This window comes from Delphinapterus leucas, chromosome 14, assembly GCF_059928025.1.
Source record: "Delphinapterus leucas isolate spDelLeu-1000000601 "Yukka" chromosome 14, BTC_Dleu_Yukka2, whole genome shotgun sequence".
Classification (NCBI taxonomy): Eukaryota; Metazoa; Chordata; class Mammalia; order Artiodactyla; family Monodontidae; genus Delphinapterus; species Delphinapterus leucas.
In genome coordinates this window covers 9,326,276-9,348,020 of record NC_143142.1, presented here as the reverse complement: position 1 = coordinate 9,348,020, position 21,745 = coordinate 9,326,276, and the positions used below count along the sequence as shown (strand labels likewise).

The 21,745-nt window shown below is 50.8% G+C and overlaps 1 protein-coding gene across 1 annotated transcript in view; it reads right to left on the bottom strand.

The window, feature by feature from the left end:
* CUX2 (cut like homeobox 2) overlaps positions 1-21,745 on the bottom strand; it is a 109,101-nt gene that overhangs the window by 5,922 nt on the left and 81,434 nt on the right. Inside the window, exons 10-20 of the mRNA XM_089894491.1 lie at positions 20,120-20,311; positions 19,967-20,025; positions 19,447-19,495; positions 19,254-19,353; positions 17,425-18,099; positions 16,559-16,660; positions 11,011-11,810; positions 9,648-9,807; positions 4,359-4,631; positions 2,941-3,129; positions 1,414-1,687 (exon numbers count right to left, since the gene is read on the bottom strand). Coding sequence (XP_089750617.1) covers positions 1,414-1,687; positions 2,941-3,129; positions 4,359-4,631; positions 9,648-9,807; positions 11,011-11,810; positions 16,559-16,660; positions 17,425-18,099; positions 19,254-19,353; positions 19,447-19,495; positions 19,967-20,025; positions 20,120-20,311 — 2,873 coding nt within the window. The remainder of the gene's footprint in view (positions 1-1,413; positions 1,688-2,940; positions 3,130-4,358; positions 4,632-9,647; positions 9,808-11,010; positions 11,811-16,558; positions 16,661-17,424; positions 18,100-19,253; positions 19,354-19,446; positions 19,496-19,966; positions 20,026-20,119; positions 20,312-21,745) is intronic.

Here is a 21,745-nt window from a genome sequence, read left to right as displayed (position 1 = left end):
CCCTTTTCCCTCAGCCCCGTATTCATTCCTGTTTTACAGATTTTATTAGGTTGTTGCAAAATTATCTGGTTTGTGATTTTAAGCTCCCTAGGGCAGGGATGATAGCTTTAAACCCCTGTATCTCCTGACCCTAGCTCACTGTGCATACATGGCAAATATTTATTGAATGAGTACATTGAATAATAATGGAGGGCTCAGTTCCTGTGGGAAACAAGAGGGGAGAGAATGTCCCCTGGGAGGGAAGGAGGGCATGAGGCTTTAAGGACCTATGTCATTTGCTGTTTGGCAGGCTCTGGGTCTGAGCAGGATAATATGCAATATTTTACCAAGTTATGTACGCTTGAAGTGTTTCATTTGATCCTCAATTCAGCACTGTGGGGTTAAGTATTAGGTTCCTTATCTGTAAAATAGGGATGAGACTCAGAAAGGTACAGTGATTTGCTCAATAACACACAGCCAAGGTGGGACTTGAACTCAGGTCTGTGTGATGCCCATGCCTGGGCTGTGGAGAGAGACTTCAGGCATTCCACCCTTCCAGGCTCCTCCTTCCTCTTCTCTCTTGGGGGTCAAGAGACTCTCCTCTCTGGCACTACAGAGGCACCAGAGACATTTCTTGCTCAACAGGCTTGGTGGGGAGTGCCTCAGAGATGGTCCTCGAAATCCCATCAACCCTTCTCTGCAGGGCTCTCAGGAAGCCCTTCTGCGGTCTCCTTGGAAACTGCTGGACTCAGCCAGTCAATGCCCTCAGCCAGCGCCGGGACTAAATTCCCGGGCAGCCCAGCCCACCTCAGGTCAGCTACTCCTAAGACTAGGGCCTGGTGAGTGGGAGAAGGCACCATAGAAATAGGAATCACCCATTCCCTGAGGTGGATGGTGCCCGAGGGGCTGCCACAGGGGTTTCCTTTGGCCTTAGGAGTGGGAGCGGCCAAGAGCCCCAAATCGGGGCTCTGACACAAGGTTCAGTGGGTAGTTAAGGTTCCTCAGGCCTGTGCCCCAAACACCATTCCCTGTCCCTTCATAGACGCGGAGCAAGCTGGGTGAAGTCATAATAAAGACAGTGACAATAATAATGTCAACACCTACCACAAACTGTGTGCCAGGTATTTTATGTAAATACGTTGGCCCATCAAATCCTCAGGACAACTATATGAAGTAGATCCCATTATGGTTCCCATTTTATAAGTTAGAAGACTTGACGCTCAGGGAGGTGAAGTCCCTTGCCCAGGCCTCACAGCTGGAAATGGTTGAGCTGGGATTTATCAATAGATCCAGGTCTGCCTATGTTATAAAGCAATATGGTCCTCTTATCTCCCAGAGGCCACGCTGGGCTCCCTCCAGGCCCCGGGACAGGGAAGGGGGCCCGGCTGAGACCCCTTCCCACCCTCCCAGTGGCCACCCACTCAGTATCCCTACCTGTAGTTGTGGAACCAGTTGATGACGGTGTTGGTCTTGAGGTTGAGCTGGAAGGAGAGGAGCTCTATGGTCTGCTGGGAGGGGTAAGGCTCCAGCTGGTAGGCCTTTCTCAGCGCCTCCTTCTCCTCAGGGGCCAGCACTACTCGCGGCTTCTTGATTTGCAGGAGGCTCAGGTCCTGGGGCTGCAGGCAGGGGCTGGGGCACTCGGAGCGGGTGGCTGGAGACTCACTGTCTGAGCCGGTGCTGATGAGGCCGTACCTGCGCTTCAGGTAGGCTGGGGCGGGCGGGCGGGTGGGGGAGGGAGTGGGGGAGGGCTGAGAGCGGCCGACCAGAGGCCCATTGCTACCCGAGCTGAACCAAGCATCAGCTAGCGGTCCTCAAAGCCCTCCATGCCCCAAACGTTGGGACCCCCACGCAGTCTCAGCCTTTTCTCCTTACTCTCCTTTCACTTCCTCCGAGCGAGACGCGCTCGCCTACCCACACCTGGTCATTAGCACTCTAATTGTTAACATATGTAGAAGGTTCGCCTCACAGACAGGAAGGAAGTGCTCGAAAAAGGGTGCTCTGGAGCATTCTCTTGATTGTCAGAAGTGTCCCTGAATTTCACTACTTTTGTTGGGGGCAGGGGCAGGACATTAATTTTAAACGAACACAGTAATTGCATGATGCATCTCAGCCTCAAATTGTCAAAATGTAGGGGAAAAAAGGCACACCTCAGAATGGAGGAAGTAAGGCATTAGCGTCTCACTTAATCCTCACAGCAATGCCCTGAGGTAGATGCTGTGACTCTTACTTTCAGATGAAGTAGAATGAGGCACAGAGAAGGGAAGTAACTTGCCCAAGGTCACACAGCCAGGAAGTGGCAGGACAAGTTCTCAACGGTACAGCTGTCTGATGCCAACAGCCGGACTCGGCCCTGCTCCATGTGCCGCTTACAGCTTGGCTTGACCCTGGGCCCTCATCATGAACTGCCTTGGCGCCCTGGATGATGACTTTCCAACTCCTTGTATCTTATTTCCCAACTGGACCCTGAGCTTTTTAAGATCCAGGAATCCCTTATTCACAGCATGAGACTGGGAGGGCACAAACAGGTACTCAATGTCAGCTCATTTTTTCAGGGATATAAAATAATATTAGACCATGTAAGAATCTGCAATTTCTTGTCCACTTCCACAAGGGAGGATTCTTGTTTGCTGGGTCAATTCTGTGCTTTGTTGTGTAGGAGCTGGGTAATGGGCAAAGGAGGTAATACAATAGGGAGGTGATGCAGAGGATGGAGGGATCAGAGAGAAAGGGGGTTTTGCGGAATATACAAAAGATTTTGGAGTAGCTGTCGGTGTGGGGAAGGATGCTGAGAGATGGGCTATTGGAATTTTCAGGGGAAAAGTAGTAAATGTTTTAATGGCTTGCAGTTATATTCTGTGGAATTGCTATTTCTTGCAGCCCCACACCAGACTGAGACTGGACTCACTGGGACCCTGAGTTTATCTGGGTTTATCTGGGACCCTGAGTTTACCCAGTGCTTACCTTTTTTCTCCAGCTTCTTCATGTCCCTCAGCTTCTCCACATTGTGGGGGTCATTGAGCCACAGCTGCATGCGCACAAAGGGCTCCCGCCCCTTCAGGCTCAGCTTGTGCCAGGGTTTTGGTCGGGACAGCAGGTCAGACACGGAGCCCTGTGTCAGCCCCAGGATGCTCTCCCCAAATAGCCGCTGCCCTGGAGACAGGGGGGGAGGGCGACCTGTAACCCCCAGGCTGGGCAGAGGTGCTCCCAGGAGACACAAGAAATAGGCCAGAGACATGGCAGAACCTAGGGAATGTCTCCACTGACTCAGAAGGGAGGACTAGACACATGGGGGAACCCACACCCAGTGTGTATCTGGAAGAGACCTTTCTGCAAAATATGAGATGGGGGCGGGCAGACAGCTACCAAACAAAAATGCTTTCATGATTTAGATGTTCTTCACTCCTAGGGGATCCCTGAAATTGTCTGCAAACTTCATGTGTACAAATTAGTATCACCTTGTCAGAAAGCAAGTTGACAGGTTTTATCAAAATGTCAGTGTGCATATCCTCTGATCCAGCAATTCCACTGCCTGGGATTTATCCTCCAGTTGTATTTGCCCAAGGGCACAAAGACGCATACAGACACAGTTTCAGAGGCAGCAGGAAATTGGGAACAAGCAAAATGCTCATCAGTTGGGTAAAAAATGTGGGGCATCCATGGCCTGAAAAATTTTGCAACAGTGACAAAGAATGCAGGTGGTCTATTCATTCTAAACCGGAAGGGTGTCCGCAAACAGTGTTAATTTTTAAAAAAGCAGGTATAAGGACAGCCTGTGTGTAATTTCATCTATCTAGAAAAAAGAAAAGAAGAAACTAGGTGAACATATATTCTTGTATGTGTTCAGAAAGTGTCAGAGAACGGGGAGGCAGGGGAGATTTTACTTTTTTATTTAAATTTTAATTCTTTTTTTCTGTACTATTTGATATTTTTAAATAAAGATGCCTTATTTTATTATAGAAATTGTAGTGAAAAGTTGGGGCTTGTGAGTATCCCTCTGGGAGGGGGGCTTGATGCCCATTTGAGACTTGGAGGAGTTTGTGATTCAAAAAATTAAAGAATCCAGATTTCTCCTCTGTGCCCCCAGCACTGGATCAGGATTGTGTTAGAGTCTCACTGTTACTGGGATTCTCTAAGTCCTCCTGGAAGGCAGTTTTGAAAGCTGTGGGCTCAGGATTTTAGGTCCTTTTCAGGCCCATATTGACCTCCCTTGTGTCCCACTCTAGAGACCCAGGTCATTGTCAGATGCCTCCCAGAGGGTCCTGGATGCCCCAGGGCTGACTGGCACCTGCAGGCAGGACCCCAGTGCCTGGGATCTCACTGCCAGCACTTTCCTTAAGGCAAGTAGGAGCCAAGCATCCCTCATTCCCACCACCCTGTACCTAGGTTGTTGTCTGTGAGGACCTCTTTGACCCTCTTGGTGATGGAGTACGTGTCCAGCTCAGGGGACATGGCCACAATCTCCTGGATGCCCGCTGTGGTCTGGCTGCCTGAGTACATCTTTCCACCCAGCGAGGAGCTGGAGCGTCCCTCCGGCTGCTGGTTCTCCTTGCTGCTCTCCAGTGTCAGACTCAGGGGCTCCTGGGATGTTTTCTCCGGTGGCTCCGTGGGACTAGGGGGTGGGGATGGCGAGGACCTTGGTTCAGTGGGACTGGCTGTGGGCCACAGAGAGACAGAGAAGGCGGTTACTGCAATCTGGCATTGACACACATGGTTTGGGCAGGCTTGTTTGCTAGAGCCAAGAGTTGGCAGCACCCCTTTTGCAACCACCATAGTAATATCTCAGGCAAGGACTGTCCTGGATGTGAAAACTAGCGGATGAAAGTTAGATGAGGAATAGGATATCCACATAGTCCCAAAGTATCTCCCCACAAGATACTTATTAATTATAAAGGGAAAAATAGTAACTTTACAGTACAGCTACCTGCCAGACACCACCTTAACCAAGTGATCAAAGTTAGCATCACCAATCATAGGACAAATAAACAACTGGTGCCTCCTGATACAATGTACTGAGAAGGACACAGCATAACTTCTGTGATATTCCTGCCCAAAGTGCACAGTCTGAATCTAACCACGAGGAAGCATCAGACAAAGGTGAACTGAGCCAGTCTACAACATAACTGGCTTCTAGTCTTGAAAAATGTCAAAACTGAAAAACAAAGAGAGGCAGAAGAATGGTCCAAACTGAAAGAGACTGAAGAGACATGACGACTAACTACAAGTTATTCTGAATCTGATCCTGGACAGGGAAAAATAAAATTATATAAAGGTGATTACTGGGACAACAGAGGAAAGTTGAATATAGATGGTGGGTTATGTAACAGTATTGTTATTATTGTAAAATTTCTCATGCTTGGGAAATACTTGTTGGAAACATTTAGGGGTAAAGGGACATGATGTCTTCAATTAATTTCTCAAATGGTCGAGAGAGAAAGAGTACAAATATGGCAAAATTAGCAACTGGTGAATCTGTGTGTAGGGTCTAGGAAGTTGGTTGTTCTGTGGCTTCAACTCTTTGGTAAATTAGAAATCACATCAAAATTGAAAGTTAAGGAAAAAAAGGAGTTGGTAATGACCTACAAGCCCAACTACTGGGCGTCAGCTAAATAAAATACAATGAGTCCCTGCAGCAATTAAAAATAATGTAATGAAAAGATGTCCACATAAGATGAGTAAGCTCTGGGATCTGATACACAGCATGGTGGCCGTAGTTAACAATCCTGTACTGTATGACAGTTGCTGTGAGAGTACAGCTTTAATGTTCTCACTATAACAACAAAATGGTAATTATGTGAGGGAAGGATGTGTTAACTACCCTTACCATGGTAAACATTTTGCAATATATACGTCTCTCAAATTGTTACATTGTCTACCTTGAACTTACACAGTGTTCTATGTCAAATATATCTCAATAAAACTGAAAAAAGAACAAGAAAAGATGTCCACAGTACCTTGGCATGTTAAAAGAAAGTGAGTTTTAAAACCACATTTTTCATTTGTCGAAAGACATTTTGTGTGAACGTATATTTAAAAACCACTTAGAAGTTATCTTGGGTGGGATGACTTTGTCGAACCTCAGTTCTTGAATCTGTTAAATGGGGCCGTGAGACAAACAGCGCTACACTTGCAACTATCCTACTCAGGGCCTGGAGAGGACTCGAGATGATGCGGATCACCTCTTGAGGAATCAGAGTCACCCACTGGACTTTCCAGTGTGAGCTGAGCCTCTGGACAATCCAGGGAGGGCAGGGGACGTGCCTAGGGAGGTGCCCCTAATAGGGAGGGGCGTGTGGTACAGGGTGTCTAGGAATCCCTGTGCCGGTCCACAAGGTGCCTTCCAGCGAAGTAGGAAAAGGTACCTCTTCATCAAAGTGTTTAACTGGTGCCTGATGGAAATTTGTTAAGATAAACATAAAAATGTATGATAAGTAGGAAGTAAAGGGAGCCCCATAACCATCCTGCAGTGGCTTTGATTCTAGAAAGGACATCCTGAGCCTCTCTCTGCTCTAGATGGGTTCTTCCTTCCCTGTGGCCAACAAGTAGATCACTCTGATCAGACCGCTCTCATGCTTCAGAACCTTCAATGGCTCCCCACTGCCCCTTGCACAAGAAATGTGTACCTCCTTGTCCTGGTGTTTAAGGCTCTGGACTCTGTTGTCCCTGCCCACCTCACAGACCTGGAGCAATTCACAGTCCCCTCAGTTACCCCTCTCCCCACAAACCTCCTAGGCTCTTCTAAACCCCTGTGCCTTTGTTTAGGCTGGTCTTCCCACTCTGAAAGCCTTCCTCCTAACCTTGAACTCCTATATATCCTTGAAGACCCAGTCCCAAATGCCCCTTCGCTGAGGTGTACACCTTTGGGGTCTAAGAGCACCTTGACTACAAATTGTCACGCTTCACTCTAATTCCTTGCTTGTGCCAGATCTCTTCCTTACTAGATACAACAACAACAACAACGATGATGGTGACGACAATAATTCATGAAGCTTCCTTTTACTGAGCACTTACATGCCTAGCATAGTGCTATGTGTTTTACACCCATGATGTCAAGTCACCTTCATAACACCCCTAGGAGGTAGGTATGATGGTATCCCCTTTTACAGATGAGGCAACTGAGGCTCAGAGAGGTCAGGCAATATGTCTAAGGTCACAGAGTGGCTAGTGGCAAAACCAGGACTTGAGCTCAGGTATGCTTATGCCCGACATGGTCTTTTCATCCACTAAATACCAGCCCCTGGAAGGCAGAGAACATACGTTAGTCTTAGAGCCTGGGGAAGCAGGAGGTGCTTTTGAGTGAATACATTTCAGTCAGGACCACTCAAATCTCTGTTTCCACAAACCTGGGGTCCTGGTGTCTTGATCTGTGGGTAAGCAGGGGACAAGATGTCCACCCTCATCTGCACTTACCTCCCTTCCCAAACTGTGTATGATCCTGCCTCCCAGCCTTTGCTTTTGCTGTTTCTTATGCCAAGAACACTATTCTTGATTGTCTTTGCCTAACTCTATCCCTACCTCAAATCCTTCCATTACAAAGAAAAAACAAACAAACAATTAGACATTGGGGAAATGCCAATAAAAATTATGAGATACCACTTCATACCCACTAGGATGGCTGCAGTAAAAAATGGAAAAATAGCAAGTGTTGGAATGTAATGCTGCAATTGCTATGGAAAACAGTTTGGAAACTCCTCAATAAGTTAAACATAGAATTACCATGTGACCCAGCAATTCCACTCCTAGATATACAGCCAAAGGAATTGAAAACGGGTGATCAAAGACATGTTCGTGTTCAACATTATTCACAGTAGCCAAAAAGTGGCTTACCGCTCCAATGGGATATTATTTAGCCATAAAGAGGAATGAAATTCTGACACAAGCTATAGCATAGAAGAATCTTCAAAACATCATGCCAAGTAAAAGAAGCCAGACACAAAAGACCACATATTATCTTGATTCCACTGATATGAAATGCCCAGAACAGGTAAATCCATAGAGTCAGAATGCAGGCTTGCTGGTTGCCAGGGGCTTTGGGGGAGGAGGAAGTGGAAGTGACTGCAAATGGGTATGGGATTTCCTTCTGGGGTGATGAAAATGTCCTAGAATTGTACAGAGGTGATGGTTGCACAACACTGTGAATGTACTAAATGCCACTGAATCGTACACTTAAAAAAATGGCTAAAATGGTAAATCTGGTTTGTGAATTTTACCACAGTGAAAATGAATTAATTACAATACACCACCACACCAAAAAAAAAAAAAAAAAAAAGGATTTGGGACCCTTTCACAAGTGTAGGCTCTAAGGTGGAAACCCTAGGAGGCAGGGGGGTCTAACAGCTACCAGTCTTGCGTTCTAATCCTGGCTCTGCCACTAACTGGCCAGTGACCTTGGGCAAGTCACTGTGCTATTCAGGCCCTCGATTTCTTCTTTTGTAAAACTGAAGGACAACGAGTCCCTCTGGTCAAGATTAACACAAGGATTAAAGAAGAAAACACTGTAAGTGGTTAGCACTGTGTGTGACAAATGACCACCGTCATTGTAACAGTTGTATTAGTCCTCAATTATAAAATATTTCAAAGCTATAGAAATGTACAGAAAAGTCCTCCCTCCCTTCCCTGGGCCTATCACCTTAATAGATGTTAACACTGCCCTATTTGCTTCAAATTTCCCTGTTTGTTTTAAAGAAAAAAAGGAACAGAGACAGCCAGAGCCCTCTGGTCCCCTCCCAGTCTCTTCCTGGCCCCTCCCTGCCCAGAACAGCCCCTCCTCGCAGGCAGGTGGGTGGTGGCACCTTTTTTCATTTCTTGTCTGTGGGCATTAACTTCTAAAATAAACACCATCACTGGGAGGTAAGATTTTGTTCCCTGACATTATGTTTCAGGTACTACTCCTGTTGATACCCATTGATCTGGTTCATTTCTATGAACCTGAGATATGGTTTTTGTCCTACTGACCAATCCCCACTTTAGAAATGGACAAACTGACTGAGCTGAGGTGCTTGGACTCGGAGTCTGGCATCTCTTTGTCTCTGCCTTTCTCTGGCCTCAGCAGGTAGGTCAGATGTCCTGTCCTGGCAGCCATCCCCGTCACGGTCTGGGTAGGCATCTCACCAGGGCCTTGATGGATCTGCCCACTGACTGTCACTGGGGAGGGAGCTTGAGCTCCCTGGAGTCCCCACCTCAGGGCCCCAATCCCTCTACTCTCAGGCTCTGTAACTCTGGGCAACTCTCTGAGCCTCAGTTTCCTCACCCAGGAAAAGTTCAGACTCCACCCTGCCTGTGCATCATTAATGGATGGATAACAGCTGCCCAAGGCCCTGTGCTACGAAGGATTCTGAGGCTGCATGCTGGATTGCTGGGAGAAAGAGATCAATCGGCAGACTCCTGACGGGATGGGAAGGAAGGTGGGGCTCCCCATGCAAAGTATTTTTTCCACTTGCTCCACGCACCCGGGTGCCACCTAGAGGTTTAAAACCAGTGCCTGTCTGGCTGAAGGAAGGATGAAAGGGGAGCAGGGACACCAACTAGGAGCAACCTGCACTCTTTCAGGGCAGCAGCAGTGGCGCCGGGGCTGTGGGGACGCAGAGGGGGGCAGACCCAGGCGGTGAAGCCACTGCACAGACTGGAAGAGTGAGGGCTCTTGGCACTTCTGGGGCCCTGTCTACACTCACCCTGGGAGGCGCTGGGCTGCTGGCTGACGGCCTGGCCGAGCTGGTCCGAGAGCCACAGCTGCATACGGATGAAGGGCTCCCGCCCCTTCTGCGTCAGCTTGCTCCACGGCTTCGGCCGGGACAGCATGTCACTCACACTGCCCTGAGACAGACCCAGCACCTGGGGATGGGCAGGGCAGGAAGGGTAGGTCAGCAGGTCTCCCCAAGAACCTTAAGGCCCACTGTTCACTCCTGTTCTGAGAGGCCAGGGCTGCCTTCATGTGTTCTTCACTCCCCAGGTGTCTGCTGTGTGCCTGTGCTGTACCCCCCACCTGCAGTGCCCTTCCTGATTTCCCTCCATCTAAAAATCCTGCCTCAGGAGTTCCCTGGCAGTCCAGTGGTTAAGGCTTTGCCTCCCAATGCAGATTCCTGGATGGAGAACTAAGATCCCACATGCCGCACGGGCAAAAAACCAAAACGTAAAACAGAAGCAATATTGTAACAAATTCAATAAAGACTCTAAAAATGGTCCACATCAAAAAAATCTTAAAAAAAAAAAATCCTGCTTGGGCTCTAAGACCCCTTAAGTGCCCCCTCCTCCAGGAAGCCTTCCTGTGTCTCCCATTCAGGTCATTTCGCCTTCCTCTGAGCTTATGACCCTTTGCCTGCTCTTCTGCTATGGCCGGAGGTGATGTTTAAAACTACTTAACACGGACTTCCCTGGTGGCACAGTGGTTAAGACTCCACGCTCCCAATGCAGGGTGGCTGGGTTCGATCCCAGGTCAGGGAACTAGATCCCACATGCATGTCGCAACTAAGAGTTTGCATGCTGCAACTAAGAAGCCGGTGAGCTGCAACTAAGAAGCCCATGAGCCGCAACTAAGGAGCACGCCTGCTGCAACTAAGACCCGGCACAACCAAATTAATTAATTAAAAAATAAATCTACATTTTAAAAAGAAATAAAACTACTTAACAACTGGTACCAACCAATCAGGAGACCACCCCCCCGCCCCCGCAAGCTAGGCTGAGCCTTAACCCTTTAGTGGATGGACCATGGGAAGGGTGGAGGGTACCCGAGCAGGGTCGGGTAGGTGGCTATTTCCTAACCAGATGGAAGGGTTTCACAGCTTTAAAAACCGCCTTGCCCTTGGATCCCCTTCCTCCAGTGCCCAGGGACAGCTGGAAACAGGAAAAAGGGCTTTTGGGGTCACACAGACCAGGGTCCGAATTCTGCTTCTGCCCAGTTCTTGCACACACGCACGCGCGCGCACACACTCACACACGCATTCTTTCCAGACCATGGACGTGGGATGGGGGTCCTCCCTCCCCAGGTCCCGTGCTCCAGGCCCCGGAGCCTCCGAGGGTGGGCCCCGCCATCTTCACCTTCTCCCCGAAGATCCTCTGGCAGATTCCATTCTTGGCCAGCTTCTCCTTGACCTGGCGCGTCAGCTCCAGGGTGTCCACCTCACGGTACATGTAGAGCTCGTATTGCTCGGGGGTCAGGGGCGGCACGGTGGGCTTCAGCGTGCGGGGCACGTAGGCCGGGTAGTAGGCCAGTCGCCCACCGCTGCCCCCCTCGGGGCCGCCCCCCTCGGCCTTGAGCTCACCCACCCTGGGGGGCTCGTCCTCACTCCCGGCCGCTTCCTCCTCGGGGGCCGTGGGCACCTCGTCCCCACGGGGCCAGGCCCGCCCGCTGGGCTGGCCGGAGTAGCTGGAGGAGGAGGAGGAGAGTGAGGGCGAGACGGAGGCGTAGGGGCGGCTGAGGAGGCCGCGGTCCGAAGCCCAGTGGTGGTCGAAGTAGCCGGCATCGCCGATCTCTGACTTGACCTTCCGGATGATGCTCTGCACAAAGGCGGCCGGGGACAGGACCGTGAGGGATGTCTGTGTGGCACTGCTGCTGGTCCCCCCACTGCCGACACCACCGCCGCCGACACCACTCTCCTCCTGCTTGACATGGGTCGGGGCCCCGTTCTGGCTCATGGCGGCCAGCGAGGGCCGCTCTGGGGGCGAGGGAGGCACCGAGCGGCCGCGGGGGCCTGCCTCCATCTCCAGTAGGGCCTGCTGCTGCGCTTGCATCTCACGGCGCGCTTGTTCCAGAATGTTCTTGATGGCATCTTCTGAGGTGCTGGCGGGGGCTGTGCCATTGGTGATGCTCAGTGGGGCTGTCGAGTTCTTGGGCTCACCTGTGGGAAAGATGACAGGGTGGCTGGAGGCCCATGGTCAGAGCATGGATTGAAGGGCAAAGATGTTCACAGCACAGTATTTATACCAGCAAAATGTTGGAGGCAACCTCTTTGTCCAACAGCTGGGGATTGGTTAAGTAAATTAGGGTCCATCCCCATGACAGATATTAGGCAGCCATTAAAAATCAGGCTGACAAATTATACTCCAATAAAGATGTTAAAAAAAAAAAAGGAAACAGAAAAAAAATCAGGTGGGCAGTGAGATTTTAGCACATGTGGAGAAAGTGCTCATGGGGATAATGTAACATTAAAAAAAGACTTGTCTTTTGCATATGCTGTGATCCATCTATGCAGATAAAAGCAAGTCCCAGAAGAAGACACACAGTATAACCTGCTTTCTAACTGAGCTGCGAAATAAGCAATGTATCACTTAGTGAAAACTCTTTTTGTTTTTTAAGAGTGGTAAACAAAAAGGAACAACAGAACATTGTTTCCCTCTGCCCTGTTAGTGGCCTTTCCCATGCTGAGGTCTCCCCACCCCTGGACCAACCCATATCAACACAGCCCTTCCTCTATTACCTGGTTGTGCAGTCTATACCCTAGTGGATCTTCACAGCCCCAATTTTAATTTCCAATTAAAAAGCAATAGAGCAATGGAATATTATTCAGCCATAAAAAGGAATGAAGCACTGATACATGCTACCATATGGAATAATCTTGAAAACATCATGCTAAGTGAAAGAAGCCGGACACAAAAGGCCACATATTGTATGGTTTCCATTCCTATGAAATATCCAGAATAGGTAGATTCATAGACACAGAAAGTAGATTGGTGGTTCCCTGGGGCTTAAGGGAGGTGGAGAGTTGGGAGTGACTGCTAATAGGTACAGTGTTTCCTTTTCGGGGTGATGAAGATGTTTTGGAACTAGACAGAAGCAGTGGTTGCACAACATTGTAAGTATACTAGACACCACTGAATTGTTCACTTTAAAATGGTTAATTTTATGTTATATGAATGTTACCTCAATTTTAAAAAAAGTAGGGGCTTCCCTGGCTGGCACAGTAGTTAAGAATCTGCCTGCCAATGCAGGGGACACGGGTTCGAGCCCTGGTCCTGGAAGATCCCACATGCTGTGGAGCAGCTAAGCCCGTGCACCACAACTACTGAGGCCCGCGCGTCTAGAGCCCGTGCTCCGCATCAAGAGAAGCCACTGCGATGAGAAGCCCGCGCACCGCAACGAAGAGTAGCCCCCACTTGCCACAACTAGAGAAAGCCCGCACACAGCAATGAAGACCCAACGCAGCCAAAAACAAATAAATAAAATAAATAAATTTATTTTTTAAAAAAGTAATACATGCCTATTGTGGACAGCTAAGAATGCACAGAAAATTAAGATGAAAATAAAAATCCCCTCTAATCTTTCCCCCAGAGGCAACCACATGAAATTTTCTCATGTTTTTCCTTCCAATCTGTTTTCTAACAACATTCATGGGATGGTCACACTTGATATGCGGGAGTGTTGCCTGATTTGCCCTCACTTGGTGTCAACATGAGTATTTTTTCCTATGATTATAAGTTCTTCTATCTTTAATGGCTGCATATACCACTGAGGAAATACCCTGTGCTTTACTTACCTGATCCCCCACTGCTAGATACTTAGATTGTTTCTAGTTTGTCACTGTTGGAAACAACGATAAAGAGATAGCTTGTATATAAAATTTTGCCCCCATTCTGGACATTTCCTTTGACCCCCAAAAGTAGAGCTCCTAAGTTAGTGTCAACCACATTCATTTCCTTCCCAGAGGACTGCTAATTGCTCTCTGCTTAGCCTTCACTCTTGTCAGGGGCACGGGGGGGATAACCTGGCACTCTTCCTCTTGTTGAACTCTTCACAGACCCTTCACAGGAAACCCCCAACTATGCAAAGGTTTCCCTCTATGATGTTGCCTTTTTAATTTCTTTGCTGCCTTGTTTCTGACCCCACAGTGGGAGAGCACTGTACAGGGAGTCAGGAGACCTGGGTTCTCCTTTGGTCTCTGAATAACTGTGAGTATGTCTCCTCCTCTTTGGCTTCAGTTTTCCTGTTCAGTGGGAGAGTTAGATTAAACTGTTTCTCATGATTCTTTTCCCCCCAATACTGTGTCTCATCTATATGTGTAAGCCCTATCTAGCACACAGTAGACACTTAATAAATGTTTGGGACCCGTTTCATGGAAGACAGTTTTTCCATGGACTGGCCGGGGGATGGGGGTGGGGGGATGGTTCAGGCCAGCGATGGGGAGCCATGCGGAGCGGGGATGAAGCTTCGCTCGCTCACCCGCTGCTCACCTCCTGCTGTGCGCGGCCCGGGTCCTAACAGGCCGTGGGCTGGTACCAGTCCACGTCCCGGGGGTTGGGGACCCCTGGTGTACACAGTAAGGGCTCAGCAGATTATATGGGTGGAGCAGTGTAGGCTCCCAGCAGGGTAAGCCCCTCTCTACCCTTTCCAGGGACGGGGAAGGGGAGGGGTCTTGGGGAACTCCTGGCTTCCAGCAGCAATCAGAGGCTTGGGAATCGGGCATTTGCTCCGAGTCGCCACCATGGGGCAGCAGACAATGTAAAATGGAGTGGGAGTGCTGAAGCCAGCATCTAGTTCTAAGTCAGCTGTGGTCTACACTGTGTTGTACTACCTCATGCTGGGTGCAGGGATGTGACTAGGTCCCTGGCTGCAAGAATCCCCCAGGCTGGTGGGAGGGACAGCCACATCAGCAGAGTCATTTGCAACATGAATAAATGCAACAATGGAGACATAATAATGATAATGTAATGAGGACAGCTAACTTTTCAGGGGCACCTTCTACATACTAGACCCCAGTTGAGTGCTTGCCAGGCCTGATCTCATTTGATCCTCACACAACCTTAAGAAGGGAGTACAAATACTGTGTCCATTTTAAAGATGAGAAAATGAAGGCACAGAAAGGCTAAGCAATTTGCCCATGGTCACACGGTTAATAAATAGCAGAGACAAAATTTGCAGCCAGGTCACTCTGGCTCCAATGCACCAAACAATACAGGTCATTATGGGGGATCCAAGGAGGGGTGGTATCCAATCCACCTGGATGGGGATGAGGGGCTTCCTGGAGATGACTTCCGAGTTGAGTTGTAAAGTATAAGCAGGAGTTGGCCAGATGAAAAGTGGCTGGGGTGAGGATGGCATTAGGGTCACAGGGAACAGGAATGAGAATAAGCATGACTATAAACAGTTCATGTGAGAGGCACGGAGGGGTCAGGAGGAGTCTGAAGACTATAATAGGGCCTGTAGGCCTTGTTGGAGACTTGGGATTTTATCTGAGGGTAATGGGGAGCCATGGAAGGATTTCGAATAGTGATATGACCATGTGTGTCCTCTAGAAAGATCCCTCTGGCCTCTGGGTGGAGAATGAGCCAGAGCATGGCCTAGAATGTCACTGGCAAGACCAGTAAATAGGCTACTGCAATAGTCCCAGCAAGTGATGGTGGTGGCTCACTAGGCTGGTGGCAGTTGGGGTGGGGATGGACAAGCTTGAAAGAAGCACTCAGAAGTTAAGTGACCCCTGGATGGGGTAAGGGTTAGGGTTAGGGTTAGGGTTAGCGTTAGGGTTAGGGTTGTTGGAATTTCCAGGAGTGGATTAACTCATCTAGGAAGAGTAAGAAAGTCAGAGGGCCTGGGGTGGAGCTCTGGGGGAACCCCACGTTTGAGGGGGTTGATGAAGAAAGTGCACTGTGATAGGCTAAATAATGGTCCCCCAAAGATATCCATGTCCCAATCCCTGGGACCTGTGAACATGTTACCTCACATGGCAAAAGGGAGTTTGCAGATGTGATTAGAGTTAAGAATTTTGAGATGAGGAGATTATCCTGGATTATCTGGGTGGACCCCACATAATCACAATGGTGCTTATAAGAGGGAGGCAGAAAGATGAGAGAGAGACAGAGACAGAGGCTAAAGATGCTATGATGCTAAGATGAAGGAAGAGGCCAGAAGGCAAAGAATCTGGGCGCCCTCTAGAAGCTGAAAAAGGCAAGGAAACAGATTTTCCCCTAGAGCCTCCAGAAAGAACGCAGCTGTAGCCCAGTGAGGCTGACTTTGGACTTCCGACTTCCAGAACTGTAGGATGATAAATTTATGCTGTTTTTAACCACTGAGCTCTGAGTGTAGCACCCACTGGGGAAGCGTAGGAGGCATGGTTTGAGAGGTGGGAGGAAGCCAGGGGAACAGTGTCTCACTGGGAACTAGAAAGTAAGGTGCAAGAAGGAAGGTGAGACCGATGGTCGGGGGTGAGGCTCAGGCCTCTGTGCTTGACAAGCTCCTGTGTGAATACTGGTCACTGTGCCTCCTGAAAGTTGAGGACATTTGGACAACCCAGACCAGGAATGCCAACAGAACTCCGGAGTGAGGGCAACGTTCTGTGGGCGTGCTGCCCAACATGGCCACCACTCGTCACCTGTGCGACGTGGCTACTGCGGCTGAAGAACTGAGGTTTTAATTTCACTTAATTTTAGTTAATTTAAATGGATATAACCATACGTGGCTTGTAGCTCCATACCGGATAGGACCTGGCACTTTCCAGGCCTAGACCTCACTTGGCTGCAGGTCTGGAAAGAGGCAAAGAGGTTCTGACCTGCTTGGAATCCCCTCTGGAGTGGATGAAGGTGGACAAGGGCTTGCCTCCTGCTCAGAGCAGGCCCTGGAGGCCTCGGGCCTCAGCTGCTGTGGGGTCACACTCACCCCCCTTCTGCGACTCGATCTCCTTCTTGGCCTGCTCCAGGATGCTCTTGATGGCGTCATCCGAGCCGGTCTCTGGTGTGCGGATTCTCGGGGTGATACTGCCTGGGGGAGGAAAGGAGGCATCTGCTGTGGGGACCTGCATGTTGGGGATCAGTCCCTGGAGCTGGGCAGGGTGACAGCCTGGTGCCCTCCTCTGAGGGCCAGACCGTGAGTATGTGTGGCAGGACCATCACTTTGCTAGTCTGTGTGACAAACTGTGGACCTACAAGTGATTCTAGCTTGAAATAATAATAACAACAACAAAACCCACTGACGGCAGCCACCATCAAAGCTAACAGTTCTCAAGAACTTACTACATGCTTTATGCTCATTTAACCTCCGCCATGAGGCTGACAGATGGGGAAACTGAGGCACAGAGCAGCTAAAGTGGATTGCCTGAGGTCACTCAGTAGATGAATGGCAGATCTGGACACAAACTCAGGTGTTTGTGAGGTCAAAACTTGGGCCCTTCACATGGATTACCCTAAAAACTGAGTCTGGCAAGGTTGGCAGTCACCCAGGCTGTCGTACAGATGGGTAAACTGAGGCTTGGAGGTACTCAGCGGGTATCTGCCAAGGCAGCCCCTGGGGCCCAGACTTTTCCCACCGTTATCAGCCTGAACGGCATCACAGCGGCCAGAGGGGGAAACTGAGGCACAGAAAGGCAGAGTCACTTGCCCCGAGTCACACGGCTGTGAGGTGGCAGACCCAAGGCTCTGAACCCCGAGCTGTGCTCTCAGACCCCAGCCAGCCCCATGCCCTGGGCTGGGTCGTGGAGACCAGGTCTGAGCCTGTGCGCCGCAGATGGGCCCTCGGCCGGCACTTACCTCGTTGCCGCACCTGGATGGTCCTCAGAGCCAGCACATTCTGCTCGTCCGACAGGAACTGCTTCATCTTGATGAAGGGCTCCTTGCCCTTCACCGTGAGCTTGCGCCAGGGCTTGGGCCGGGCCAGGATCTCGCTGACTGAGCCCTGGGACAGGCCCAACACGTAGTGGCCAAACACCCGCTGCCCGATGTTGTGTTTGAGCAGCTGCTCCTTCACCTGGAATGCGATCTCCGCCGTGTCCAGCTGCTCCTCCTCTGCCCCGGCCCCCGCTGTGGCCACGCCGCCGCCACTGCCCTCCGCTGGCTCAGGGCCCCCGGGTGGCTCAGGGCCAGGGGCTGGGGTGGCAGGGGCCGTGGGCGGCTTGGCGCCATAGAAGGCCGGGGGGAACACCAGCAGGCCTCCCGCCTCCCCCTTGAAGGCAGCCGGGGGCATCATGTGCTTGGACAGCAGCGTGTCCCCTGCCAATCTCTCCCCTGAAGCCAGGCTGGGGAAGGGGGACAGCGAGAAAGTCCGAGGGCCATCAGGGCCGAGGCCAGGGCCCAGCAAGGGCTGCCCTGGGCTGGGGGACAGGGGGTCTTCGGACCCTGGTGGCGGTGGGAGCTGTGGAGGGGATGGGTAGGACTGCTCCGTGCCCAGAGAATCCTTGATGGCAACATCCTCTGAAGGGTCTTCCTCTAGAACACCAAGGCAGACAGACAGAGGAAGAGAGGAGAGACAGAGAAAGAGAGAGAGATGGATAGTGATGGGGAGAGACAGAGACAGAGACAGGGAGAGAAATCACAGAGAGACACAGAGATAGGAAAACAGAAGTAACATGGGAGAGACAGAGACAGGCAGAGGCGGAGAGACAGAGACAGGCAGAGGCAGAGAGACAGAGACAGACAGAGACAGTGAAGGACAGAAAGCAACAGAAGGACAAAGAGATAGAAAGAGGGAGACAGAGAAACACATATAAAGAGACAGAAATTTGGAGGGAGAGGAAGGGGGCACAGGGCAGGAGGGAGTGGGGACAAGTGCTATAGGCGTCTGGCGGCGCGAGGCGCCAACACTGGCTGTTTCTGCCACACACACTCCCTGCCCCCTTCTCTGATCCCCATCCTTCAAGGCTCGGGCCAAATGCTAGTTCTGGGGAGCCCCCCTCCCACCATCAAGCACATCAACTGAGCACTCGTTATGGGCCCAGCACCTTGCCCTGGAAGGATTAACCCCCATCCCAGAGCAGGACAGCCCACTTCCTGGGTGCTCGCCCTGCACCCCTTGTCTATGCGTTTGTATTTCCCATGCTGCTAACTTACTCCACCCACACAGGGCCCATTACCGCCCCCATCTCACAGATGAGGAAATGGAGGCAGCACACAGAAAGTGTCGGCTGGGGCCACATGGCTGAAAGGTCATGAAGCCACTGTGTGAGGAGAAGAGGCGATGTGGGGGAGACAGGCGTGTCTGCAGGCCGTGCCCAGGGGTCTGCTGTAGGGGGTGCGGTGTGAATGCCCTCCTTGTCCCGTGACCTCTTCTACTGCTCTCGAAGGCTAGGGCATAAGCAAGCCCTTCGGGGGACCTCAGGGGGCCCTGAGTGAGCTGTGTGTCCCTGAGTGTGGGCGTGGATGTGGGTGGCACCCTGTGGGACAGCTGCCTGCTGGCTTAGCTGTGGATGGCGCCCAGCTCAGCCCCTGGCACCCAGGAGGCACTCAATCAACATGCCCGCCTTTTATCCATCATCCTCCGGCCCATGTGGAAGGCAGTGGTCTGAGGGCATGGAGGAGGCCAGAGACCCACGGGCAGCTCCCACCCCCGCCCCTCAGTCCCAAGAGCACCCCTCCTCCCCTACCAGGGCTGGCCAAAAGACCAGGCTTTTCTAGAAGGAATTTCTGCGCAGGGAAGAATGCCTCCTTTGCCATGAGCAGGGAGTCTTCGGGCTTTGCCATGCCCTGAGGAGACAAGAAGCAGGGCTGAGAGGGCATGGCTGGTACAAGGCTCTCAGGGGCAGCCTGCCCTGTGGGGAAAGTGGCGGGGACACTCACCTGGGGGAGGCTGCAGGTGTTGGAGGCCAGCTTCATTGCTTTGAGGATGCTGCCAGAGAAAGTGGAGAGAGTGTGAGGCCAGCCAGTTCCCCAGGCCGGGGGAGAGGCACTACGACCTGCTATCTTCCCTGATTGACAGCAAGGACCCCAGCCCCCAGGACTTCATGTAACACGGGACTCAATGGACAACAGGCCTTAAATAGTGGGCTTGTGAACTGGTCTGCTGTCACCTGAAGGAGTGTGGCTTGAGCTCATCTGATTAAGGCATCATCCCCCTGCCCAGTTACAGCACCAGCAAGGCTATGTTTTCCCACAGGCAGCTCTTGATGACAAAGGTCCGGGCATGACACCCAAGGTGCCAGTGGAGAGTTGACAAGGGTAACACAAAGCGGGGTCTGGTGGGAGGGAGGAAGATGGTGAACTTTGCCGAGGGCCCCTTGCTATCTTCCCAGGCAGCCCCCAGTCAGGCAAGAGGGCTTGGCGGGGGGGGGGGTCTATGGAGCCCCGCCCCACACAGTACCTCAGCTCTGTTTTAATTTCTTCATAGTCAGACTGTGCCTGGAGCTTCTCTTCCAGCTTCTAGAAGAACAAAGATGGTGAGGCTGGTCCACGTCCTTCTGCCTGGGGACTCCCCGCCCATCTCCCATCTGCCCACCTCCTCCCCAAGACCTACTTCGATGGCCTCCGACTTGGCCATGAGCTGCCGCTCTAGGTCTGCAATCTGGTTGGCGGAGGTCTCCTCCAGCTCCTGCAGAGAGTTCTGGAGGTGCCGCACATCCTTCAGCAGCCGCAGGATCTCCCGATCCTTGGAGGCCAGGGCAGCCTCAAGCCGAGGGCCCGAGCACAGAGCGAAGTTCACCTTATCCTGGGCACAAACAGGGGCTTGGAGGGGCCGGGAGGTGTGGGGCAGGGGGCTGCAGAGCTGCTGTGCTCCCTGGGGTGACTCAGCCCCTCTTACAGGTCTGTGGCTTTCCCCTTACCACTTCTAAGCCTTTGCTCAGGCTGGTCCCACCTGCCTGGATGTCTTTCCCTCTCTTCTTGAAAAGAAATAAGGAGGGAGAAAGAGTGGTCAGAGAAAGTATTTTGGAGGAAGCTATGTCTAAACTGTGATGAAGTTCAAGAACAAGTTAGTGATTTGGAAAGTTGCTTGGCAGCCTCTGCTAAAGGTGAAAATTCGGTGCCCTAAGTCCTGGTGGAATATATGCAGGAGAAATGTGGGCACTTGTGCACCAAGACACAGGATGTGAACGTTCACAGCAGCCCTCTCTGTAATAGCTCCAAACCTGAAACCCCCCAGAGGCCTACCCACCAGAAAGTGGACAGATTGTGGAATACTCACACAACAGAATACTAGACAGCAACAAAAACGAATAATCTACATTTACTTGCAACACAGTATGATGACTCTGCCAGATATATCACAGAGCCAAAGAAGCCAGACACCAAAGTGTACGCATGATTCTATTAAGATCAGATATCAAAACAGGCAAAACCCATCTGTGCTGTTAGAAGTCAGGGGGAGTGGCACCTGGATGGGGTCATGAGGGAGGCTTCCGGGTGCTAGAATGTTTTATTTTTTTTTTTTAATATTTATTTATTTATTCATTCATTCAGTTATTTATGGCTGCGCTGGGTCTTCATTGCACGCGGGCTTTCTGTAGTTGCGGTGAGCGGGGGCTACTCTTCATTGCGGTGTGCGGGCTTCTCATTGTGGTGGTTTCTCTTGTGGAGCACAGGCTCTAGGTGCACGGGCTTCAGTAGTTGTGGCACACGGGCTCAGTAGTTGTGGCTCAAGGGCTCTAGAGCACAGGCTCAGTAGTTGTGGTGCACAGGCTTAGTTGCTCTGCGGCATGTGGGATCTTCCCGGACCAGGGCTTGAACCCGTGTTCCCTGCATTGGCAGGCGGATTCTTAACCACTGTGCCACCAGGGAAGTCCCTAGAATGTTTTATTGTTGATCTGGATGCTGGTTATGGGCTGTGTTCACTTTGAAAAATTCCAAATGTTGTACACTTATGATATGCACGTTTTCCCTTGTGGATGTTATACTTCAATAACACATTTATTAAAAAGGAACAAAAAGAGCCCGCATGCCGCCAACTACAGAGCCCACGCGCTCTGGAGCCCACGTGCCACAACTAGAGAGAACGAAGAGCCCGCACACCACAATGAAAGATCCCACATGCCGCAACTAAGACCTGACACAGCCAAAACCAAAATAAATAAATATTTTTTTAAAAAAAGAAAAAAAGGAACAAAAAAGAACTAGTCAGTTGGGTGAGGAAGTGGTAGTTATAGGA